We start from the raw sequence: 20,949 nt of genomic DNA on the forward strand, positions 1-20,949 counted from the left end.
GAGCTTAAGGATCTTCCTCAGTCATAGCCAAGTTAGCTGGTCTCGGGCGTGGACAGCAGGGTTTTCCCCCCTAAGAAAAACCCTGCTGTTTGCAAGATGAAAGTTTTTCATCTTGCAAGCAGGCAAACTGGCCCAGTGAACACACATGGATACAGTCAGGCATACTTAAGACAATCCCTCCGGCCATAGGTCTGAATTGTCAGCTATGCCGGTCCCGAGCCCAGATAAAAATAGGGGGGATTGAAGTGGTGCCGTACCTCCCTGTAAAAGGGGACTCACAGCTGTTGAATCACCATATGAAATGAATGAACCATATGGTTTAGTTTCAAGTTTTAGAACATCACAAAACTTCTAGTATTTCTTTCTGTGGCACAACCACAGCACTGCTCACAAATAAACTATGTATTTCGAGTAGTTGATTTTCAACTGGCAATCACTGTAAACATTGGATGCAACCCAACGAAATATGGATGATGTGCTCAGTTGATTAAATTTATGACAGGCATCCTATTATGTTTTCATCATAATATCCTCACACCCAAAAGAGATATGTCCGTGAAATAACAAAAGATAGTTTTATTTGCATACACTGTTCCTCGGCATTATTTTCCTCCTTGACAACACACATACTTCAGTGATAATATGGTTTTCAAAACCAAAGTAGCAAAACTCTTCAGGTAACTCACATTCAGTTAGCAAATTTTGTGAAGTGGAGTTATATCTAATGGTAAATGCAGTTTGCTATTCTGAATTTTTAAAACTCTCTCTGTTTCCAATATCAAACTAAAAATAGTACTATGACAATATATTGTACTCAAGAATTTTCAAAAGATCGCTATTCTGTCATTTCATTATAACGATGTTCGATATAGCTGGGTGTATTGTACATATATTGACACATGTTTTTGTATGTTTACACATACTATTCTAATAGCAGCATTCAATAAAATATCCTTACATGCATGCACACACCCATCTTACCCTACCTCACCCCGACAACATACACGTAAAAGAAATATACATTAGTACAAAATACTGACAAAACGGAAATCAGAAAGTTATACCTTCTGTGTAATTACATGCTGCAGTGAGAGCTCTACAATGATCTGCCATTGCAAACCTAGTTACTGTTACACCCTTCATTGCCCCATCTTTATCCACTGAATACTAAAATAAAACAAAGAATATCAATGTTATTTCAAACACAAAGTGAGGATTATTTTATTAGAAAGTGCACAATATAATAACATTCTAGTTTTCAAAATATCCAGTGTTTGAAATGTAATAAACACTGAGTAAACAAAATCCAAGTACTTTATTAACAATATTTTATTAAACTACATTTAAATTTAGGAACAACTTTATTACACTCTGTTAGCAGGTACCCACTAGCTAGTGAAAAAATGAGATTGGGCTAGGAATTAAGGACTTAGCTATCTGAACTGTATGACTTAGCTTAAACCACATATACATTGTGATGGTATTTTCAACATAATCAAGTGTAAGGCTGGCTGAGACATTACCTGGTTAAATAAGCTCCTGCTGTGTTGATCAGGAAAACCAGACACACAGTGATAAGTCAGCCACTGGAATCAACCTCAAACTCAGCAATATATTCACTTGAAGATAAGAAATATCAAAGAAACATCAATGGAAAAGAGGCAAGCTCTACCTCTTTTCTACTGATGGAAAATATCACTGACATAGCTGGGGTTATGTTGATACAGAACTTTTACAATAGAATATAAAAGAAATATCATGTTGACACCAGTTAGTTTCACCTAACTGGTGTCAACATCGGATTTTGTATTATTTATTCAGATAAGGGGGAAAGGTACCTATAGTATATTGAACAGTGTGAAGATAAATTTCTTGACTGAAAAGCAGTTTCAATTAGACAAATTTCAAAATGGAAAATACAAGTTATTTATATGTATGGTCACATGAAGTTACCAGCAAAGAAAGTCACTAGCACAGGAAGCTGACAAAGAAAAAGGAAAAAAAAAAGTATCATAGCAGAAATGAGGAAAAAAAACAGTAGGGAATGAATCGCAAAACTAAGAAAATTTCATTCAATGAAAATCAATGTTACTGTTGATAGTGCTATTGTCAGAGTGATTTAGTAAACAGAGAATTTCAAACATGAAGTGATTTTTTTTTTTTAATCATCATAGAAAGTGAGCTGGAATAGATAGTATTTCATTAGATATGTTCAAATATGGAATTATGAAAATTTACAATAGCTACACTATTGTAAAATCGTGTGTAAGTCTCCTGAACATAATTCAGAAGACTTAGTCAGAATGGTGAATTCCAGATGATCATAGTACAGCTTTAAAAATGGCCAAGAAAAACTGACCTTAGGTCAAGCTGGGTTTTGGCTAATCCATATGGTTGTTATAACTAGATTTTTTACTTTAATACAAACATATTAGAAAAACCAAAATCCAAACAAAATCCAATTACTATATTAACAATGAGAATTTTGAAATATCTGTAGATCTTGTAGATTTTTGTAGATCTGGAAATGATAAAGGAGACAAGACAGAAGCTGTTCAAGACATTATACCTGTATGGTGTAAATAGGACATTGTCAAGAACAATATATTAGCTTACTTTTAAGTTGTAAGTTAAAAGGCAGAAATGAAGGAAGATGATGTTTGATGATAGAGATAATATTCACAGGTGTTTACTTTATGCAGATTACAATCTTAAATAAATTCTCTCAATAAAAATTCTCTTAAATAAATTCAGGAACTAAACTGAACTGAATAACTGATATAACTATTTTGGTATGAAAATTAGTACTAATACAACAAACTATGAAAATAAACAGGAATGCAGAAAGCATTTACTGAATTCTCACTGATGAACAAGACACAAATAAAATATTTCAGATACCAAACAACCTTTTTTTAGCAATGATGACAAAATTAAATACAGAAATATATAATAGAATAAGTAAGTTAGTATGGTGAGGATCCAGTTGAGAAATTAGTCAAACACTAGAACTGACAGTATGCAAACCAATTTTAACTCATAGAACTGAAAATTGGATTATAAATAAAATAGTTCATAAAAAACCAGATGCCACCAATAGGGAAAAAAATTAAGGGGAGCAACAAATGGTATCAATGGCAGAATAATATTAAAAATGAAGATATTAGAAAGGAAACTGACATTATTAGCATTCATGAATGTGTTGGGCTAATATGAAGTGCCATGGTCCCTGAAATTACATAGCAGAGGAGGAGGAAAGATTAGCAAAAAAAGTACTTGATGCCAAAATGGAATGAAAAAAAAAAAAAAAAATCCATAACTAGACCAATTTAGGTGGACTGATGTAGTCCACAGTGCCTCAGAAAGTGAAATGCAAGATCTTATAGTACTGGAAACCTGACAAATAACAGATGAATCCGAAAGAAAAATGCCAATAGGAAACATACAATAGTGTAAACTTAATTCTGTCATATTCTCTAGTATCCCATGCATTCTTGAATGGATGAGTACATATGAAAATAATAATATTATTATAAATTAATATCTACTGTTGCTTTAACATTAATTATTGTAAGGTTTGTAATTTTAGGATCAATCATTTTTTCTAAAATTCAGAAAAAAAAAGAAGTCAGTAAAAACATTTTTTTTTTAAAAAAAAATGTCACATTATAGTCATTGTATTTGATTTATTGTGCCAACTACTGTTCTGAGATAAATAACTTTAATCCCAAATGATAACATTTTCTGATCATTTTTATGATAACCTTTAAGGTTATCATAAAAAAATGTATATATATTGCAGATTGGTGCCAGCCTGGTTGGCTAAGTGGTTAGCGTATCAGTGATCCAGCCAGAGGAATATGGGTTTGAATCCTGATCTGGGTATGGAAGTCCTTTATTAGTTTATACACTCTCCCAACATGGACTGGGTCACTATGAAAGAGGTAGACCTCCACCCTCCTTAGTGGGAGAGAGAGAGAGGCCTTCACTAAGCAATTAATGAGATTAGAGGCAGCTCATACTCATTGCATATGGCATGCAAATGTGGCAGATGCAGAAGCGACTGTTTAACTAATGAATGCACATTTTGCTAAGAGTTATTAACTTAGTGTGTGCATGAGCATCAATTTTACCTCTTCACTAGATGAAAAAACTGAGGTATGATGAAGAGATACTAGACTGTTGCATAAACTGAATAATTTAACAACAAGGATGGATGCTAAAAGAGCATTCAGCTAAAACCAGTAAGCCTTTGATGAGACTGTGCAATTTTAGGAACAGGGAACATTCCACAGCAGTGAAAAGAATGAATGATAATCCCATTGCACAAGGGCGATGTGTCTAACTATCAACCTATCAGTATCTCTGAAATAGCGGTGAAGATTTTGGAAAGTCATAAGAGATTACGTGTAAAAATAGGTTAATGATGAATCTATCTTTACAAAGAACAGCATGGGTTGAGTAAAGGAAGATCATGTTTGAGCAACTTGCTCATATTTTATAATAATGTTATGACTGAGTTAAGATACATTATGATACTTTTGGACTTTGCTACTTTCAAAAGGATACACAGCATGGAATGCTGCATAAATTGGAGAATGTGAATGGATTATAAAATCAGAGGATATCTGATTGACAGATATCAAATAGTGGTATATGGGGTATGTGAGTCTGCAAGATTTAAGGTGACTAGTGGTATACCACAGGGGGTCCATTCTTGGTCCACTGTCTTTATATTAATGACACTGAAAGGATTTGAAAGGTGACACACAGCTGAGCAAGTTTGCTCAAGACTGCAAATGATATGCAGTACTTACAGACTGATTTGAATAGACCGGAATTGTGGGCATGTGAATATGGCTATCAGTTCAATTAGTAAATATAAAGTTATGATGCAATGAGATATCCAAAGGCATGTTATATTGGTGGGATTATGCTAGAAGAAACTGATCAGGCTAAGGATCTTGGAGTTTTTGTAGGTAGAAAGTAGAAATTCAAAGGCCATATAGAAAAGATTGCAAATAACTCAGATGATAACTGAATGCTAAAATGAACCTTAACATGTAAAGATAAAGAAGTCATTTTGCCTCTTTACAAGGCCCTGATACGACCTCACTTGGACTATTGTGTGCAGATCTGGTCTCCTGGTTTGCAAAGTGATGCCGATACAGTGGAGAGTGGAAAGGCATGTCAAAGATGATACTGACACTGTGGAATGTAAATTAAGAGAATAAATGGAGAATTTGTGGCATGTAAACACTAGCAAATAGGAGAAAGTGGGGTGATATGATAGAGAACTACAAATTTCTGAAAGGGTCACATAGTATACCAGTAGATGGAATTTTTGATTTTCTGGAGGGCATCTATGGAGAATGAGAATTAATGCAGTCAGATAAAGGGGTTCAGAGCTAGATATTTTTCTGATAGAGTGGTGCATTATTTGAATAGATTGCCTTTGGGGTGGTATGTGCAGGGAATGTGAATGAATTCAAGAACAGGTATGAGCAATGTGGTTGATAATTGCTTCCCCGGAGGTCTCTGGTAGTAACAATAATAATATACACTTATGTTCAAAATTGATTAGAACTGTACTATAGGATACATAATGTGATTGAATATGATTTGGGGCCTCCCTCGATGAGTCTAATGACTCCCTGGAGTTGCCCGTAATAATAATAGTAATAATAATAATAATAATAATAATGTCTGTACTAATGAACCCTGTTTAGTACTTCTTGTGGTGGTGGAAAAAAATCATAAATTCATTACATCAACCAATCCAAATTCCTATTATTGAATAAAAATAAATATAAATCTGCTAATCCCTTTTATTCCTTACAGGTAGCAGACTGAAGGTGGTTTAGCCCTATCTAACTTTTGGAGACTGAGAGGGGCAGTTCATTTGCCATCTTGTGGTCCACACAGAATTATGTCTGAAATAATGTGGGTTCTATGATCAATTTTGAAAAACCTAAGTTTCCAGGAAAAAAACCCACTTGTCAGTGCCCAAGACTGACTAACTCTGGAAGTGGTCAAAGAAAGGGTGAGAAAAAGTTCCTCTAATTGGTGACTAAGAAAGGATTTCTTTGGGCAGCTTAGCCTAGCACTATGGTTGCAAATACCACTTACACCAGGCTACACAGGCATATTATTATTATTGTTGTTCTATTATTGATCCAATTGTAATTAGTCCTGTCCAGTATTCAAAGTAATGAAGATTTTTAAATTTATAAATTATTACTTTTAAGATAGAACAGAGTAATCAAAACTCAAAAGCTTTAAACTCTAAAGGGACAGGACTATTAACTAGATTTCAATAATAGGAGGTCAGACTTGGCAAGTTAATTCGTATCAAACATTTATGTATCCTACAGTAGTACAGTGCTAATTGATTTTGAATGTAGTGTGTATATATGTTACATTTCTGAAAATAACCTTAGTGTTAATGTCGAAATGAAGAAGATAAGTTCAGTGTGATTAAAGTTATTATCTCAAATGGCAGTTGATTCCATAAATCTAATATAATGAGTGCTCTTCACTGTTCAATTACACTGAAAGAGAAGATTATGAAAATAAAGATTACTATATAAAGCTAACATTTTCTGTAATCAAATTGCCTCAATATTTTTAATTAACTTGCATTTTTGCAATAAATATTACACTAACCTCAATATAGGCTATTGATTCTTCACTCATTCTGATAGAAGATGGAGTCCAATCTCGAGGAGGCTTGCTGAGATGTTCAGTAACAAACCAGCTCAATTTTGGCCAACCTAAGAAAGGTATTAATACATATACTTGTGAAAAGATGTATAATTGTATTTTTATACTTTGTGTGTGTGTGTGAAAAGAGAGAGAGAGAGAAAATATTTTGTACAGAATGTAGAATTTTAAAGGCAACCATTTTTGATAAGTTTGTGTGCTGTCATCTAAGAGAAATTTCTTCTTCTATTATAGTCTGAAGTACTCCAACTTCATACCAATGTCTGCCATCACAGAGCCAATCTAGCTCAACAAAAGATCCAACTCAAGCTGTGCAAGGAGGGAGGTGGGGGGGACTTCACCATTCCCAAAAAAATTATCAAGAAAAGGCATATAAAAAACCACAACAGCAAGTCATCATAATATAATCAATCAAGGAAGCAATTAAAAGAAAGACAGAAACCACCAAAAAATTTTGAAGAATTGTGTAAGGAAATTCAACAAAATCAATACTTTCTCATGAAATATTATTTTTACATTTCACACACCTTAGAAACAGGCACAATGAGTGTGAATGGCCACTAGGAATCAATTGATCAATTATAAGAATTATATCTGCTGTATTTTAGAATATTATTTTACATGCATACTAAGGTTTTGTGTGTTATTAAAGTAGATAACTTAACCTTCAACTAAATTGGTGCTACACCCATGCAACAGATGACTGAAAATAATTGTGTAAACATCAATGATTCAAACGATTATAAAGATTATCTTTCAAAAAAATACATAAATAAAGTGAGTCAAAAAGGGTCCAACTAGATATTCCTTGGCCATAACAGTCTTTTTGACAAACCATCTTTTATTTATTTTTTATAGAGGGCCATTCTGCAACTCATGCATATATGATGAGCTACATGACTGTTAACAGCAGCAGTTTATTACATGTATACATTGTAATGACATTCTATCCATGAAAAGCTTGAAACAAAGTACACTAGGAGTATGATACAATTAAAATAATGTGATATGCATAATGAAAACCAGATAGAAAGTATAGAATTTCAAACATATCTTCATAATTAACATGTTACTTGTGATAATACAAGCATGATTTTCCTTACAGATAATTATTGAAGATCAAGGCTTTTGACAAAAAAAAAAAAAAAAAAAAAAGAAGTAGTAAGAATAGGTCAATTTAAAAAATGGGCCTAAGAATTCAAAGCCCAATGATGAGATAATAAGGTAGAACACTGTGTATAATTTGATGGGAAACCAGACACAAGGGAAAGAATAAAAAAGAAACACAAGGTGACACATAAAAAAGAGCAAAATTCAAAGTGTGGTAATAATGGGAGAAATAGAATAAAGAGGAGAATCAGATACACGCGTAACATTTCAGGATTCTTTTGGAATCGAGTGGCCTGACAACATAGATCTCATAATACAATGATCTCAATGATTATCCAACCATGATAGAAAAATTAATTTGCTATAATTTTACTCTTATTTAGGTGAAGGTACAGTTAAATGAACATATGGTTGGTCAATAACTTATTCAATGATCACTTTAAATGAGGGTATGGTAATTTGATAGATGTAAAATGGAAAGATCACTGTAGATGGAAGATGTCTGGAATATATACAGTACCCTGTTCTTGAAAGTTGGCTTACTTCGGACAGACAGGTAGATTAGCCGCTATCTATTTAGAAGAACGCAAATCTTACATTTGCAATCACGACTATGGTAAATCTGGTCTTGCAGACCAATACGTGGTCTGTAAGGCCATGTTTTATGCATCTGTATTTGTTTAAATTAGTGATTTCTGAGTGCTGTTGCAAATTCCTAAAACAGTCCTTCCTTTTTAAATTTACTATGGTGAAACATGGTGACTTTCTTCCAGAACATATAATTCACAGGATGTTTTGGAAGAAAGTCACCATGCTCCACCATAGTAAATTTAAAAAGGGGAACTGTTTTAGGAATCTGCAGCAGCACTCAAGAAATCAACCTAATTTAAACAAATACAGATGCATAAAACTTCTCAAAATTTGGGAAACAATAATTGTCAGAGGTCCCAGTTTACATCCAAGGCCATCTACAAATGGCCATAGAGGGTGCACCACCTAGATAGGACCTTTAGAGTCACCCACGTGTTTCATTAGGTATTGTGTTGTCTTTGTGTGTACGCGTGTGTGTTACACGTGTTAAATGTATATATTGTAAAATTAGCTTTTAATCCTTTCCTAGTGCTATCTATACTCCATTAAACCACTAACATGCTATCCTCCAAGCACTTAAGCCTTAATGTACGGAAATTACATTCTTGTTTTAAAGTGATGTGAATTGTGAAACACTGATCAAAATTTTCTGAATGAATATGGTGATTTTGGAAGGCCATTTTTATGAGAGAATACATATTCTTTGCCATGACAACTAAACATTTTTTATGTGTGTCCCATCCATAAGGTTACACATCTATAATTCATTAGTGCTGTGGGAAGGCTAAGGAATTTGTCTATTTTTTAAAATGGATTTTTATAATTCATGACTTTTTATTCATTTTTACCTGGTCCAGAAACGATGCTCTGGAGACTAAACATGGAGTGTTTCAAGCCACTTCAGGCCTCCAAATAAGCAGGGTGGGGTCTCATAAGAGGTGATGAAATACATCTCCAACCTAAAGACAATTACAAACATCCATGCCAAGGTGAGATTTCAAACCCACAGTCTGTTGTTTGAAGAATGGATACACTGACCACTCAGCAAAGCTGGCAATTAAACAAATGAATTCTTTATATTTATTTTACCTCTCATTGTTAACTTCTTTTTTTTTTTCATTATTGTCCAACAAGGTTTGGTTCAGCAAAGAACAAGAATTTGGTTTTATCTAAACTCCTACCCACCACAAAAAGGTTATAAACCTATAGTACATTAGTACCATGATAATTTTTTTTTATTTTTTTTTTTTATATTATCTAACGGAGACTAAACTTGAAACTTCAAGTCAATTTGTCTCCATCTTTACCTAGAGACAATCACAAACATCCATGCCCACGACCAGATTTGAACCTGCAACCTTTTTGGTCAGAGTAAATATGCTAGCCACTCAGCCAACCAGGTCCACATTTGTGTATTAATAAGTGTCATTGAATTTTAATTTCCAATTTCCTGATATATTCTTCCAAATCTTTTAAACTGTTTCCAAGAACGAATGAGGTCATTCAAACAATTTTCTACTCTACCAGTTTAACAGCATTAGCAAAGAGAAATATTTTGCTCTTCATATTCGAATGCAGAGATTTCATTCATGGATAGATTCTAAAATAAGAACAATAGGACAAATAAAAAATCTACAGTTTCATTTTTAGAACTAGTAGTACAGAAGAAACTGCTAAGCTACAGTGTAGAATTTACAATATTTTGTTGCAAAAAGACATTTCATTCAATTTAATTTTGCATATTAAACTTTTAATCAATATTTTATTTATATTATTAATTCACATTTTATGAAATAAGGTATTTCACATCTGAATTCTCACACTAGTAACGTACCCCTAAATGTATGAATTTCTCCAGTTGCATTCTTCGGTAAACCTTTATAACAAGCTTCAGATGTTAGTGCATAACTAACTCCACAGCTGCCAAGAAGAAATCCTATTTGTTGAGAACCAGCATCCTAAGGATAAACATATTGTGATTTATAGTTCACTTTTTTTTTCTCCCCAAATAATCAAGTTTCTAAATAATCACAAATACTCTATTAAGTGTCATCAGTTTAAATACTGAGATATTTATTCCATACCCATAATTAAAAATGTTTACTTATGCACAATTTTTCTTTAATTCTGAAATCTGTTAACATGAAAATCTGATGAGCTTGACATCTTTTATGAATTCTGAAAAACACAGCATCATCTGAAGTTTGTTTTTGTTTCAAAAGAGAGATATATATATATATATATATATATAGAGAGAGAGAGAGAGAGAGAGAGAGATTTTTTTAAAATTTTTTATTTAACTTGTTAAAATATGCATTAGACGATAGATAACAAGGACTATTTACATATTATAAGTATATATATTACAGAGAAAGAAACATTTTCCTTTCGGGTATACAATAGAGAATGCAATAAATGAATTCAAAATTTACAGTTCAGTTTCAGTCTGAGTTATCTTTCAGATGAAGTATATTGTCGTCGTCAATCCAGAAGAGGGTACCAGATGGATTCCACTCCTCTATGAATTTCACGACAGTTCCTGTTTCTTTGAAGTACTCAAGTTCCAATAAAAGCCTGTTTTTTAGTTTCTGACGGAGGATATACATGAGGGTTTGTGTAGTTTCAGTGATGGATGGGTGCTGGTTATTTCTCGTCTGTTTTAGGTAGAAGCTGTAGATGATGGCCTTAGTGCAGATGAAGAGGAAATTGCATGTTCTGTGTCTGTTTTCTTCTGTGTGGACTAAATTCCAGTAGTCTTCTTGGCTGTGTGCATAGTTACAGGTGCTAGAGGCAGTATTCAGGGCATAGGTGATTAACACTTTGTTTGCGGGACAGGTTAGATGTGTGTTCCAAGGTACCTGAAACATCACAGAATAGACACAGATCCGTTTCTCGTAGCTGAAATTTGTAGAGCTTAGAGGGAGTCGGCAAGATGTTATGTCATAGGCTCCACTGTATGTCGGAATCTGGTTTGGCACACTTAGATTTATATGGCAGATCTCACTGAAAACTGAGTGGCATATGCAGCCTTGTAGATGAGAGGGTTAAGGATGAATATAAGAAGGGCGAGGATGGAGACCCTGACATGAGGAAGTGGTGTATATTTTCTTGTAGTTGGAGGGAAGAATTGGAAGTGAGGCTTCAGATTGTACAATGTTAAACTGTGAATGAAATTGTTTTGTATATATATATTTTTTCTTTCATTCACATTTAACATAATATACCATATACCAAGCAAGACTTGTGTAAATATTATTTAATGTAAAAAACTTATTTTACAATTTAATATTCATATAACTACCTTAATTAAGCTATTTTATTCATTACTATATTAATATTATAAGAACTTGTATTTGATAATTTAACTGCACGTTAATTGAAATGTTAATATTCTCTATTTATTCCTATTTGTAGAAATTTAACGTTATGTAATAGCTCAATTTTATTATATTTTGTTTTGTTGTCATGGAGACGCATGTAAGTAAGCGAGCGCGAGTTGGAACACCACGTGAAGAGAAGGTTTATTGAAAAGAGTTTTAGATCATGAGAACAATTTAGGCAGGAAGAACGGATATATAAGTGATGAATGTTGAAATTATAGATTAATTAAGAGGAGAGAGATAAATTAGAGAGAAAAAGGAGAGGATTGGCATTAGGTTGGAATCGGAGCATTCGGCATTCGGGAATCACAGTACGATGATAGCGAGTCGGCAAGTCACTCAAGCAGCTAATAAAGTCTACTAGTCAAGAAGCAGTTAGCTAATAAGTTGTAAAATAACAATTATAGCTACGGAAAACAGCTGAGAGACTATTAATTAGACTAGTGATACTTGAATTGAGATATAATTTCAGGGCCGACCTTTCAAGGACATACGGAACCTTGAAGCAAAGCACAAAGTTACTAAAGAATAGTAGAGGCTGTAAAAGTTGAAGTTTACCGTTAGCTGTGTTAGAATTATAGTGCCTAAAGAATTATTTGAATGCAGGAGGAATGAACAACTGTGCATATAAAATCTCAAGTTAAGGAATTATTCTGTATTGTCTTAATTCATGAGTGATCAGTAGTACTTCATGCAAGAACGTTTGTTTATGTGTATAGTGACCGTGAATTAATTCAGTTAATGCTTTGAAGATATATTTTAACGAGTGCCGATTATTGTTAAAAGTGTTTACGGTTATAAAAAGTGTTTGTGTATAAGTTGATGAAGACAGAAGATTATCGGTAAGATTATTCCAACCATTAATATTCCTATACAGAGAAGTGTGTGAGTTTCATCCTAGAATTTCCTTATGTTAACAGTAACTATTGTAAAGATTAGCTGAAGTGTAAATTTAAAAGTGTTTGCTTGTAAAGTGGTGTTACTGCAATTTTATTGTATTTGGAACTTAAAGAACTGTGAGAAGACCGTATTAGAGACAACGAATTTACCATTGTCTGAGTTTGTATGATTGAATTTATCAGAGAAGTTAAAATGTTTGTGATATCTTAATTAATGATCTGAACTTAAGTGTAAAATTTGTGATTCTAAAATTAAATGTTTGTTTTTGTATTTTGTTTATTCAGGCAAAAGGTTGTATTTTGCCTGAATCTCTTTTACTGCACCATTCATAAAATATTCGAACCAAAGCGGGTAAATTAAGTAAGTTAAATATACTCGGCAAGTATATATAATAACAACATATAAAGGAAGGGTAGTTGAGAGTTGATTTGTCTTCAATTCTTGAACTAATTCAGATATAGAGTGGCGCAGTCTATAAATATAAATTTTCTCTATATTTGCATTAGAAATCAACTATCAACTTAATTTTAGGTTAAGAACATCATAATAACTAAATGTCGGATCCAAGGTATAGATTAAGATGAAGTAGGATCCAACAACAAGATGAAATATCGGCCCCGAGCAGTTTCTAGAAGGAGTACGGATTTCCTGAGGTGTAGCAATATCTGGATAGGCTTTTATAATGGAGGCTTGCAGCTGTTGATATCGCTTTTCAGTTTTTGGGTTCTTCATTGGTAGGCTTGTGAATACTTTCCACTTTAGGGTCTGGGTTAGGAGGTCCCCTATGACTCTTATTCTTGCCCAGTTCCATGTAGGGAAAAGAAAGGGCTGGCCAGTTGTGAGACTTGTTATGTTTCTGTTCGAAAATAGTGGTTCTGTAAGTACAGCTGACTCTGTTGATCCTGTGTGTGATGAAGTCCTGTGTTTTTCCACCGCTGTAGAGCATCTTTGTAAAAATGAGGTAGTTTAGGAGGAAATGGCGCAGGACTGGCCATTCGGAGGATTGTGGAAAGTGTAAGTCCTCTGGTGGATGATATATAGATAGAGAGATATCCCCCCCCCCCCTTGTCAGTCAGGTTGTGAGTTTACTTTAAAAAAAAAAAAGCTGAGTTTTATTTGGTTGTGGATAATTACAAAGATAATGAAACCTACTAGATTTCTTTCTTTCTTTCTTTGGATTTTACATCCTTCCATCTTTCATTTTTTTATGGCAACTTAACCAGCATTTCTTAGGCCAACACAGATAAGGATTATTCATCTCCAATTTCAAGATAGGTGTGATTTACCTTCACTGACATAATACAGGAAAACCTCGTTTAACTTGAATTCAACATGCGCGACAATCAGTTAGTGCGATTGAGTGAAATGATACTATTTCCTGCTTTAAGTGAGTGATTAATCAGTTAATGTGATTTTTTTTATGTTATGCGAAATTTTACATGAAGCAAAATTTTTTGTCACCAATCTGCAGTCAGTGGAAAAGCTGGAAGTCATTAAAAGACATGAAAATGGTGCTGGTAATACAATGATTGTGTGAGACCTGGGATACAGCGAGTCTACGTTTTGAACTATATTAAATAAGAGAAAAGAATACAAAGAGCAAGAAAAAGTTGATACAGCTTCTTTAAGCATGGAGATCACCTGAAATAGAAGCCAGTTAATGATTGAGATGGGGCATCTTGTATCACTCTGGATTGAGGATTATAACCAAAAATGAATACCTATTAGTACAGGGAATATTCATGCAAAAGCTCTCAATATTTTTACCTCATAGAAAGAGACCAAATTTCAAGAGGAATGTGAAAGCTTTACTGCGAGTTTAGGATAGTTTGAGCGTTTTAAAAATCGAACTTGACTGCATAATGTAAGAATAATTGGAGAATCTGCTAGTGCTGATAAAGATTCTACAACCACATTTCCTGAGGAATTGCAAAGCATAATTCAGGAGGGTGATTGTGACGATTGGCAAATATTCAACGTCAATGAAATTAGTCTCTTTTGGAAGTGTATACCAAAAAAAAAAACTTTCCTAGCTAAAACTGAAGCATCTCAACCAGGATACAAAGTATCTAAAGATCATCTTACACTTTCATTAGGAGGCCAGCGCAGAAAGCTACTTTAAACACAAGCCTATGTTAGTTTATCGTGCAAAATCCAAGATCTAACAGTACTGAAGAAATCGGCACAATTGGAAAAGAACTTGGATTTATCATCATCAAATTCCTGCCAAGTACCCTCAAGGGGGGGGGGGGGGTATATAGGATATGATAGTACCACATGAAAAAAATTACATCATTACTAACTTCCTATCTATTATATTGTCAAGACTACATTATCAGATCTTATATTTCTATCGTCTAAGGTACTTTGTACCGTATCAATCCACCTATATCTTGGTCTTCCTCTGGGTTGTTTTCCTGCCAACCTGGCAGAGAACACTTGTTTTGCTAATCTTTCTTCGCCCATTCTGTTTAGGTGACCATACCCCCTGAGATTAGCTCTGCTAACACATTCCTGGATGCTGACAATGTAAAGTTCTTTCCTAATATCCTCATTTTTAATATGATACTGCCATTGATGCCATCTGTTCACGCCTCTAATCTTTCTCAGGACTCTCATATCCGTGGTCTCTAGTCTTTGGTCAAGTGTTTTACTTCTGACCCAGCTCTCAGATCCGTAAGTTAAAACTGGTTTGAACACTGTCTTGTATACAGCTAATTTAGTGTTCCAACTAATTTCTCTCTTATTCCATATGAATTTATTCAATTGACTTCCCACCATACTAGCTTTGCTGATTCTGTTGTGTATTTCTATATTTAATTTATCATCTTCACTAAAAATCGTGCCTATGTAGCTGAAATGTTTTACTTGTTCCACAAGTTCTGCATTCACAACACAGTTGACATTTTCAATGATTCCACCTATTTTCATTGTCTTTGTCTTTTTATTGCTGACCTTCATACCATATGTATTACAACAGTTATTCAATTTAGTCAGAGAATCTTGCAGACTTGTAGCAGATTTATTTAGAAGTATAACATCATCCGCATAAAGCAAAGAGCTGACATTAACATCTCCAATTTTGATATCATGCTTAATACCACTTTCCTTCATAAGTGATCTATATAGATAATGATTAACAGAGGGGATAATGTACATCCTTGTCTCACACCAGATTTAACATTAAACCATCTCCCTGTACTTCCTTCAATTCTAACTGCCGAATTACAACTCAAATAAAGATTGCTTGATATAATGCCCCATTGACACTGTAGCATATTGAATAGCTTCTCTCTTGGCACCTTGTCATATGCCTTTTTCCAAATCGACAAAACTTAAATACAGATCTTTGTTATATTCCCATGCTTTCTCGACTATTTGTCGTAAAGTGAAAATCTGATCCTGACAGCCTCTATCTGGCCTAAATTCAGCTTGTTCTTCACCAAGCTTTTCTACCACAATTCTTCTCAACCGTTTCTCAAGTATACTTGCATAGATCTTGCCAGGAACACTCAGTAGGGAAATACCTCTGTAATTCTCACATTCAGTTTTATTTCCCTTTTTATATATGGGTACTATGAGAGCTCTACTCCAATCATCAGGAATTCGTCCCTCTGTCCAGGCTTTCTGAACTATGCATTGCAGCCACTGTAAGACTTTTATACCACCATACTTCAGCATTTCTGGTCGAATATCATCTACTCCTGCTGCCTTTCCACATTTTAAACCTTTGATGGCTTTTTCTACTTCAAGTATGGATATGTATTCCTGACTGCATGCCTGTTGAGTGTTTTTTACCACAGTGCTGTCATCACTGCTTGTTTCATTTAGTAGTTTTTCAAAGTAATTACTCCATACTTCAAGGATATCTTTTTCTCCTGTTTTCATTTCACCTTTATCATCTCTAATTCCTTTTACAGCACTCTTTCCTCCATTCCTAAGCTTCTTCAACAACCTCCAGAATATTTTGCCAACTTTTTGATATTTATTTTCTATATTCTTGTCAAAGTCTTCCCATGACTTTTGTTTAGCTAGTTTTACAGTGTTTAGCATTCTTGCATATGTCTCCGTATTCTCTAAGAGCACAAGCACAAGCTGACTTATTTGCCAGGAATTTTTGATATGCTTTCTTCTTTTACTTCACTGCCTCTTTAACTTCCTGTGTCCACCATGGAGTTCTAATTTTTCTATCCTAGCAGACACCTTCACTACATGCCTTCTCTAGCTGAATTAATCAGGGCTTTACACTGAATTTTCAAGGCTTGCCACTGAATCTCCAAGGTTTGATTCCTGTTCTCAAACTTTCATTTTTTCTTCAATAATCTTTGTGTATTTTAGTCTACAGTTCACATCTGAGAGCTGCTCAACTTTCATTTGCTTTAAAACTTTCTTACATGTTATTCTTTCCAATATGAAAATCAATTTTATCCTACTCAAGACTAAATAGTGATCACTTCCAATTTCAAATCCTCTGTACACTCTGGTGTCCTGCACCAGAGAGAAAACATCACTATCAACAATAACATAGTCAATGAGACTTTTCTTATTCCTTGCCTCTTCTCTCCATGTGAATTTGTGCACATTTTTATGTTGGAACATGGTGTTAGTAATAACCAGTAATTGTGCTGAGCAGAAATCCAACAGATATTTGCCATTATTATTAGCTTTGCTCTTTTCTCCAAATTTTCCCAAAATATTTTTGTATGTCTCATAATCATTTCCTACTATTTAGATCCCCAACAAGGACCAACTTTTCATTTTTATCATGTCAGTTGCTTTTTCTAAAGCCTCAAAAAATTCCTCCACTTCTACCTCAGTAGAACCTTCTGAGGGACCATAAGCACAAATAAGTCTCATTGTCCAGTTCCCCATTCTCATATTTGCCCACATTACACTACTTGAGACTGACTACCATTCAAGAAGATTAGCCTGGTATTTTGTGTTGTATACTATGGCTACTCCTTCTTTTTCTTGATTGTCATTGCCTGAATATAACATTTTGTATTTAATGCTCAGAAAGATCTCACCAGTTTTTGTCTTTTTTGTTTCAGTCACCCCTATTATGTTGATCTGGTACACTTATTTAATTCCTCAGCTAGCTCCATTTCTTTGCCATTCAGGCTTATTATGTTGATAATACCGATCTTTAACTCTGGTGATGTTAAGTTGGAGTGTGTTTTCAGATTTGTTCCAGTAGCTGACTTTTCGTTGTTCGCTCTGGTTCCCTGGCAAAAACAACAGGGGCCTTGTTTAACTGGGCAACGCTCCAGCCGGCATGAAATTTTGTCATGTTGTACCATCATTTTTTATTTTGGTTTAACCAATAAGAATACAATTTGGTCGGCTAAATCCCAAATTGCCAGCCCATCCTCGTTTGTTCAGTATCTAAGTAGATACACAATAGGGTGCACGAGAAGGTGAGGATTGGACATTAGGTCAGAAGCCCTGGTCGGTTCTCCGAAATTCGTTTAAAGGCTATGTGGAGGTCTCCTCTCAGTTATACAGCTTTGACCTAAGGTTCAAAGCTGTTTTGCCATACAAAATAATTTTAATTATTTTGTATTTGCCATACAAAATAAAATAAATTTTATTTTGTATGGCAAAACGCTTTCTACCTACAAACAGAAGGCACAGTTACAGGCTCGGCATTATCCCGCTGATTGCTACCTTTTATAGGGAACATTTTGAACAACTTGCTTTAGGTTCCTCCTCTTTAAAACCCAAAGTCTGGTTTATATGTTGACGACGTTTTTGTGATCTGGTCTCATGGCCGCCAGACAAGCCTTAGCCTCCTAAACAAGCAACACAAACGCATACGGTTCACAATTGAGACTGAAAAACATAACACACTGCTGTTTCTAGATACACTTGTCACACGTTGTCCCTCGGGTAATCTTTCCTTCACTGTTTAGTATAAACCGACACATACTGGCCAATATATACACATAAAATCCTACCACCACTCAAGACAAAAACTAGGTGTCATCAATACCCTAAAAAACAGGGCTCTGAAGATCTGTTCCAATGAACAGGTACTGAAAAACGAATTTAAAGTGATCAGCGATACTTTTCAAAAGAATGGATACAGCCAAAACACTATTAATAAAATTCTCTACAAGACCTAAATAAAAAAATAAAAAAAAAAAAGACAAATCAGACTATAGTAAAACTATAACCATTCCCTACATTAAAGGGACATCAGACAAAATAAACAGAGTACTACAAAAATATTAATAAGCTTACTCAACTCATTCCAAAGACCCACTCCCTCTGCTGGCCCACCCTGGAGTATATATACTGTATTTACTGCACCTGCAACATACCATACATAGGAGAAACAGGACACACAATTCCGATCAGACAAAAAGATCATAAACGACACATCAATCCTTTCTGATCATGCCCTGAACAAATTACATAGAATTGACTGGAAAAGCACTAGTTGTCTACATCACACCAAAACATGGTATGAACGCAAATTTAAGGAATCTTGTGAGATCGTTATCAACCACTCTGATCTAAACAATAATGATGGTCTAAAAATCCCATACATATGGAAGGCATATATTCATGCCACAAATCCTTCCTCTCTAAAAACAACTATAAACAGGACTGTAGAAAATCCTGGATCCTAAATCTAAAATAACAACTTTAATACTAAAAAATAGGACATCACTGTTAAAGAAAAATTCTATAAGAAAGAATGTTTATTCATGTTGTAATTTATAAATATTTTTTTTTTTTTTTTTTTAAATCAAAAATAACAATTGTAATAAGAGAAATAGGACATCACTGTTACTGGAAGGAAAACCATCTGTAAGCAAGAATGTTTATTCATGTAATCATAAATTAAATCTAGCTTGATGTAATTATTATTATTACCCCCCCCCCCCACTAGACGTCATGCCAATGAGTAGCATGTGATCAAATCATTGTTTCTCTAGCTTATGGTTTGAAATGTAATGCAGCTTGACTTGTATATTTATGTATGCTTCAGATAATGATCTTGATATGAAGATCGAAACATCGGGATAATAAAAAGAGTTATTTTAACACGGTTGTAGAATCCATAATTTCAAAAATGAATACTGATCACCGTGTAACACTAAAAGAAAGGATGGATGAATTATAATTATTCCTATTGTTTATATTATTTGCTTAACATGATTTCGCTTAGCGCGCATTAATTGACGGATTAATTAATCGCATTAAACAAGGTTTTCCTGTATGTCATAAACACTTCACTATCATAGCCTAAGAGAAGACTTAACTGGATTCGAAGTGTGCTATTTAACAGTACAGAACATGCCTGGATCAACATTAACACTTTGTTAAGAATACTCTTAAAAAAAAAATGGAAAAAAAACAAAGTTTCTTATATTTTAACAACCTTATATCCAATACAATTACTAGCAACAAACAGTTGCAGTTCTTGCAATCGGTTATACATTAATCAATGAACAGTTTTCCCTCCCATTTTTCTCCCATTGGTCAAAGGATTAATTATATAATGAGGCTATCTTATCAAAGCAGTGTTACACCATGAAGCATTATTATCACCGATTAATATAACATGAGGCTAAGAATACCCAGAACACTATAACAATTCACATTAAAATACTTTTAAAATTCTATTAGACAGTATTAAATGCTTACCCGTCTAGTAAGAGGAACTTCAATAGGAACTGGAACAACACCGGCTGTCAGGCACCCATAAAATGAACACAGGAAAGCAATAGGATCATTGTTTGGATAAACTAATGCTACCTAAAAATGAATGAAATAATATGTTAGATGTTAAAAAAATAAAAATTGCAGTTCTGAAAAATCAACAACAAACTTCAAAGAAGCTAATTTTTAATCATATAATTTAAGAGTAAATAAATATAATATAGTACAATTTTAATCTTTCATTAATAAAGTATTTCAAATGATATTAGTTTGTTTCAATATTGCCTGTCAAGTACTTTTAACTGAGTACTTCTTTAAATACTGTTATCAAAATATCTTTTTTCATGTTAATTTTCTAGAATATTCTTAAAACTTTGTATATTCATCATACAGTCAACTCTCGCTATACAAAACACAACAAACCACAATGAAGTCCTGACCAAAGCTCTATACAACAGACACTCCCAATGGACAAAGGTGCATTGTGCCATGTAATGAGTTACGTGTTTGTAGCCAGTACAAATTGGGAGAATATGGTGCTCCCAAGTCAGTGCACCTGTGTCCGGTGAAATGG

The 20,949-nt window shown here is 34.0% G+C and overlaps 1 protein-coding gene across 2 annotated transcripts in view; it reads right to left on the bottom strand.

The window, feature by feature from the left end:
* Positions 1-20,949, bottom strand: part of LOC150109471 (disco-interacting protein 2-like) — a 456,967-nt gene that overhangs the window by 163,589 nt on the left and 272,429 nt on the right. For both annotated transcript variants that reach the window (XM_090408476.1, XM_090408468.1), the window contains exons 12-15: positions 20,361-20,471; positions 10,259-10,382; positions 6,667-6,773; positions 1,065-1,167 (exon numbers count right to left, since the gene is read on the bottom strand). In XM_090408476.1, coding sequence (XP_090264602.1) covers positions 1,065-1,167; positions 6,667-6,773; positions 10,259-10,382; positions 20,361-20,471 — 445 coding nt within the window. The remainder of the gene's footprint in view (positions 1-1,064; positions 1,168-6,666; positions 6,774-10,258; positions 10,383-20,360; positions 20,472-20,949) is intronic.

This window comes from Typopeltis vanoorti, chromosome 2 (assembly GCF_054136105.1).
Source record: "Typopeltis vanoorti isolate ZY-2024b chromosome 2, IOZ_Tvanoo_1.0, whole genome shotgun sequence".
Taxonomy (NCBI): Eukaryota; Metazoa; Arthropoda; class Arachnida; order Uropygi; family Thelyphonidae; genus Typopeltis; species Typopeltis vanoorti.